Source organism: Mizuhopecten yessoensis, unplaced genomic scaffold (genome assembly GCF_002113885.1).
Source record: "Mizuhopecten yessoensis strain PY_sf001 unplaced genomic scaffold, ASM211388v2 scaffold7857, whole genome shotgun sequence".
NCBI lineage: Eukaryota > Metazoa > Mollusca > Bivalvia > Pectinida > Pectinidae > Mizuhopecten > Mizuhopecten yessoensis.
Window position 1 is genome coordinate 79280 of NW_018407257.1, and position 6083 is coordinate 85362.

At 36.1% G+C, this 6083-nt stretch overlaps 1 protein-coding gene across 1 annotated transcript in view; it reads right to left on the reverse strand.

Moving 5' to 3' along the window:
• Positions 1-1552: 1552 nt before the first annotated feature.
• LOC110454455 (cytochrome b-c1 complex subunit Rieske, mitochondrial-like) overlaps positions 1553-6083 on the reverse strand; it is an 8785-nt gene continuing 4254 nt past the window's right edge. The window contains exons 2-4 of the mRNA XM_021503960.1: positions 5026-5172; positions 3153-3455; positions 1553-1875 (exon numbers count right to left, since the gene is read on the reverse strand). Coding sequence (XP_021359635.1) covers positions 1709-1875; positions 3153-3455; positions 5026-5172 — 617 coding nt within the window. The 3' untranslated portion in view covers positions 1553-1708. The remainder of the gene's footprint in view (positions 1876-3152; positions 3456-5025; positions 5173-6083) is intronic.

A 6083-nucleotide genomic window follows, 5' to 3' on the forward strand; every position in this document is an offset into this window, starting at 1 on the left:
CTGGACCTAACGTCTTGTTACCTCTCCCCCGTTACTGTTTATCAACAAAAATAACCTAATAATTTAACACGTAAAATTTTCATGAAAAAGACTTATTTATATGCATCGCTTTTCCCACCAGAAACCATGGACTTGCCAAGTATATCACCTTCAGTAAAATAAGCAAGGGACCACCTTCAGTAAAATTAACAAGGGACCACCTTCAGTAAAATAAACAAGGGACCACCTTCAGTAAAATAAACAAGGGACCACCTTCAGTAAAATTAACAAGGCACAAGAGAGGAACACATATTTTGTCATAAAACATTTCTTAGCGCCTTAAACCCTTTTGGCATGCCAACTAATATCAATTAAATATAAACTTTATTATCCCCTCTCAACGTTCGAGGGGATACAGGATTCCGCCTGTACGTACGTACGTTACACTCTTTGTTTCCCCTCAGAGGTCAAGGTAGTTAAAAGAATATTCCTTTAATCTGATTGGCTGATTCTTAACCTCATTTTCACTAAATTTTACCAATACAAAGTACATGCATTTGTACTTGTACGTAAGTTGTTTAAGAGGTTTTATCAAGTTTGACCCCTCTAACCTTAAAAGTGGGTCATTGTCATTATAGTCCTTAATCAAAACTGGCAAAAATTCCATCAACCAAGGCCTCTAAGATAATCGTAAGTCATTTAAAAGACTAGTGTCATACTTTGACCTATGTGACCTTGAAAGTGTGTCAAGGTAATTTTTAACACTTGACAGCAATTCCTCCCAGCATGCTACAGGTTATACAGGACAATATGCTAGGGGATTTACAGGTTATACAGGACAATATGCTAGGGGATTTACAGAACAATATGCTAGGGGATTTACAGATTATACAGGACAATATGCTAGGGGATTTACAGGTTATACAGGACAACATGCTAGGGGATTTACAGGTCATAAAGGACAATATGCTAGGGGATTTATTAATAGAACTATTTTGCCTACTTAAATAAACGTTTGATGACCCACTGGGGTCCCAGATACGAGATGAACAGTTGAGCAGTAACTTGGTTTATTCTGAACGCTGGCATATATCTGCCTCTCTATTCAGATCATAGCCCATGTTTATTTCATAAATAACAACGATTTTGATGTGACTTCACTCCAATGTTGTTGTGAATCTCCTTTCATCGTTTTCCCAAAATTTATCAATGCGGTTTTCGAAAGTTATAAGATTTGGTGCCTGAATCATGTTCTCTTGAAGGGAATTCCTGTTGCTCACAATTCGTTGAGTAAATGAGTATTTCCTAATGTCCAGTCTGCTCCTTGATTTATCCAGACTGAGTGAATGTCCTCCAGTCTTTGTTTTATTGACAAAAGTCCCTGTGATGCTGTTGTATCATAAACTCACCTCAATATTTTGAACACTTGTATCATGTCCTTATAAAGGCCTTTTGGGCCTCTTGATTACAACCTCTTGCTTGATATTAAACTTGGTACACAAAAGCAGAAACTTGGCAAATTAGATTATAGCTCACTAATATCTATCTTATTAAGTACAACACAACCCATATATCGCAATCATAATAACTTTATTCTTGAAGATGTCAGGAACATCTTGGATGGTAATGCGAATAATAAAACACTTCACAAGAGTTTCTTTCAGATTCAATGTAATACAAACAAGAACATTCACAAATTTCCTAAAATTAAATACTATCCATTGTGTTTTCAACTTCCAATCACAAGGAGGTTATCCTCTGGGAAACTGTGCTCAGGTACTTCCAGATTGAGTGGTGCTGGTCCTCGTCGAATCCGACCCGAAACATCGTAATGGGACCCGTGGCACGGACAGTAATATCCTCCATAATTCCCGGAATTGGCTACTGGGATACACCCTGAAACGGAAACGGAATCCTTTTTGTATACAATGTTATACATTAGGCCAAAAAAAATATATAGTCTGTTTAGGGTTGCATGGGCCAAAAAAACTAGGGTAGGTAGGTCGGTTATTTTTTTTATTTTATTTTTTAATATTTTTGGTCATGTGATTATGACCCTACTATTGTATGTAAACAAAGAATTACATGAACAAGGTTCATTTGGAGGCCATTTTGAAAGGCAAGGAACCTTCTAAAATTTGAAAATCAGCGGGCTTTTTAAAAAGAATTTTTATTTTTATTTTTTTTCATCAAAAAAAGCTAGGGTCGGTCAGGAACCCTAAACAGACGCCTTTTTTTATTTTGCCTTAAATCAATTGGTGAAAGCTGACCTTGAATAAGAGATTTTATGAACCTTGTAGCAGTTTCCAAATATCTTGAATGATTACTGCAAACTTTAACTGTCAAGGTATAAGGGCCTTGACTATTAACCCTTCCACCCCTATGTAACTTCAGTAAACTCTTCCATGCATTGATCTGGATGAGCCCATTATGGTCTACGGTGGTGAAAGGGTTAATATGTATCTATATCTAAATATATAGATTAATGATACATGTAGAAAGTGATTTCTACTAGCTGCTAGCTTTGAGTGCCAAAATGGCAGCAGTGGCTGTATGCTCCCCAGGGAGTTGAGAAAGATATTGGCTGGTTGCAAAGGCCCTATAACCACGGATAATAATTTGTGAATTGCTTTGAGACGACCTACGAACAAGGTTGTGATAAAGCGGTATATAAAAACCTCAAATTATTATTACCATTTCTGTATGATGATGTGTAGTTATACAATAATGATTTGTTATATCAGGTGCAAAACATGGCACAGCAAAATGTTAAACTTTACATAATGAACTTTTTTTCTGCACAATCCAGACATAATGAACTTTTTTTCTGCACAATCCAGACATAATGAACTTTTTTTCTGCACAATCCAGACATAATGAACTTTTTCAAATACACTACACACTGACACAATTGTCTTGATGTTGTTGTTTTTTGAAATTATTATTTCAAAATGTTTTAACTCCACATCCTATTATTTGCTTTGTATGAAAATTGAGGAAATGACCAAAAAGGTAAATAATTTGTCAATGTATGTATAGGGCACAAAAAAGGGTTGGAACACTACCTTGATTCATTACGATTCCTTAAATTGTCAATAAGGATTTTTCTTAGGTCAATACTAATAAGACAATTTCAATTCTAATTTGAATTTGGAAAAAAAAAAGAAATTTACCTAAATGTGTGCAAATCCCGATGACAACAAGCCAATCCTCCTTCTGGGTTCTGTCGGCATCATGTTGTGGGTCACGAAGTTCTGCCAAGTTGACGCTCCTCTCTGTCTCAGCTTCTTCCGCTGTTCTGTGTCGGACGAAGATGGGCTTGGAGCGCCACTTCACAATGGTGCTCTTACCCTCAGGAATATCCAGGAGATTGACCTCAACGGTTGCCATGGCAATAGTATCTTTAGGTGGGGCGACATATCCAATCAAGGACCGCACCAAGTGCTTGGCTACATACACGCCTCCGACCACTCCGACTGTAAATAACAAACAGACCAACGGTAAATAGGACGAGACCTATAACTTAACAACACCCTGTATTACAGGATGTCATCCAAAAGGTTTTCTCAGCCTCAACATTTCAGTCTTCTTTTACTTTGTTATCACAATATCACACACTTTTAAACATATTAACGGATACAAAAGTTCCATTTTTTTTTTTTTTAAACTTTATTGACATTCAAATGAAGCGCAAAATAGGATTTTTTTTCGTCACTTGTGAATAAACTTGGATAACACACACACAAATTTGCATGCTTAGAAAGACCAAATTAGCAAAAATAAGCTGCATCATTTGCGAGGACTTTGAAAGGAAAACCATCCCAAGTCTCCAATTTTTATTAAAGCAGGATGTCTTTGTTGTTATTTTTTATTCTCATTTTAACCTTACCCCATATATGAGAAACCCCTTTGAATCATATGTGAATCACACAGGAATCATAACACACATTTACACATGTACAGATTCTTCAAGGCAAAAAACTTAAATAACAACACCTGGTAAGGAAAATAGGGCGAATATTTGTCCAACCACATTTAAAACTTGCCAATAAATGAAAAAGCAGCTATCTTTGGTTGTGAACTAGTCTGACAAACAACATACACACTTGGAGAGAGCCATGATACATTTGGGTCACAGTCTGTGTGAAGTCAAAAAGTCTCGGTCAATCAAAGGCCAAGACATGACAGATATCTTGGTTTTTAAGTCATCATGAAAAACAACAACTCCAAAGCCATAAAATGATTATTTTACCAATTTTGGTTAAAATTCACATATGAGAAATAAAGGAAAGCTGGCAATGTTGTAGCCCCCATTTCCCTGAACAGGGTATTGGGCCAACCCCCAACCCATTCACCAGAGCTACACCGTTCATTATTGATGTAGCCCCTAGACGAGTCAAAATCTCCATTTACACCACACTAAATTCCCTTCAAGAAAGATCTGTGCTAAATTTTGTCAAAATTTCTGCAGCTATTTTTGGATAGTACCGGAAGTCTTTGAAATGAAATGTTGACAGATAGGTGATAGACATGCATAAATACATATAAGCTCACTTGCCCATTTAAATTGTTTTGGTTAGTTAAATAGCTGGCCTACGGTATTCTACCTATTTTTGGACAAAACTCTGGTATCTGACACCCAAAATCAGCTTGAGTTTGGTCAACAGGACAAGGTAGACAATTCATCCAAATGTACCGGTATACAGTAGCAAATTTTGTCTTCTGAGAAAAAAAACAATAATTTAGTGTAAAACATATTTTAATTATACCAACAACATAAGTATAATGATGAGTTGATAGCACATGGACCATCGAGTGTGGACAATTTATGCCAATGCCCCTCACCTTTGCAACTTTCCTTTTCACGTTCAGAACAGTTGGACCAGGTTTTTTTGTTTATGAAATAGAGACGAACCTAATTAATGATTTGATGTTTTTTCTAGCGAGACTTGGCAACAAGTTTCCAGGCATGAAATAAACAGACCAACTGGTTTTGGTTCACATTTAATAACAGTCTGATAAGGGAAATAAACCTCTTTATTTTACCTGCAGTTGTCACATAGGTGAACATCTTTCTTGAATCCCTATTTTGCTTTGCTGTAACCATGGCATCGCCTGTACTATTCTTTCTGAAACCGTCAAAGTGGGGTGGAGGCGTGTCTGAGTGGAGCATCCTACATGGCACTGTAGGTCCTGTAAAGACAAGATTTTGGTAGGGCTGTAGGGCTGTCAGTAAACATTTTAACTTTGAAAATTTAACATCATTACAGCTATATCTCTAACCAAACAAATGGCTACTGTATTTTTCTTGGTGGGAATTTGAATGGTTGAAGATTCATGAAAAAAACACATAGATCTGTATTGACAGTCTTTTAGAATATAATAGCACATTCTTCTGAAATTAAGCACAATTTTCAGAAAAATAACTTCTTTTTATGTTACAATAATAATATATACAACATTTGATATAGTGCCCAATCTAGCTAACATAAGCCACTCTAAAGCACTTTGCAGTACATAGATAAACAATTAATACAATTAGCATATATATATATATATCATATACATTAATCAATACAATTTTGAGGAATTCACAGGAGCTGCCTTATCAAGCACAAACTACTAGTCCTATGCCACCTGGCTAATATCTCCCTATGTGTGTATGCCTGCGTGTGTGCTGGAAATGCAATGTGTTATATATCCTTCATTTTACTCCAACACAATCAGACATCAGAATCTATCAATTTTTGTTTGTGCTCAAATGTACCTCACTGTATTTTGTTTTATTACCCATTTCAGTAATAACTTTTTAACTATTAACAATAACTGTGAGTCTCAACTTGACAAGATTAGTTTATTAAGATACATGATCTGTACAATCCTCTTCTCCTGACTCAGAAAAATACAAACAGTCCATAATAACAAGAGGCCCAAGGGCCTTAGCGGTCACCTGAGTTATATCATAGGTACTGGTAGCTTTATTTTATTGTTTAGATGTGATGTGGAAATCAGCATGTAAACTAAGTGAAATACAATACTTGTCATGTCATCAAAGGATAAGAATTTGAAAATATTGGTAAATGTTCCCTTTGGGGCCCCGCCCT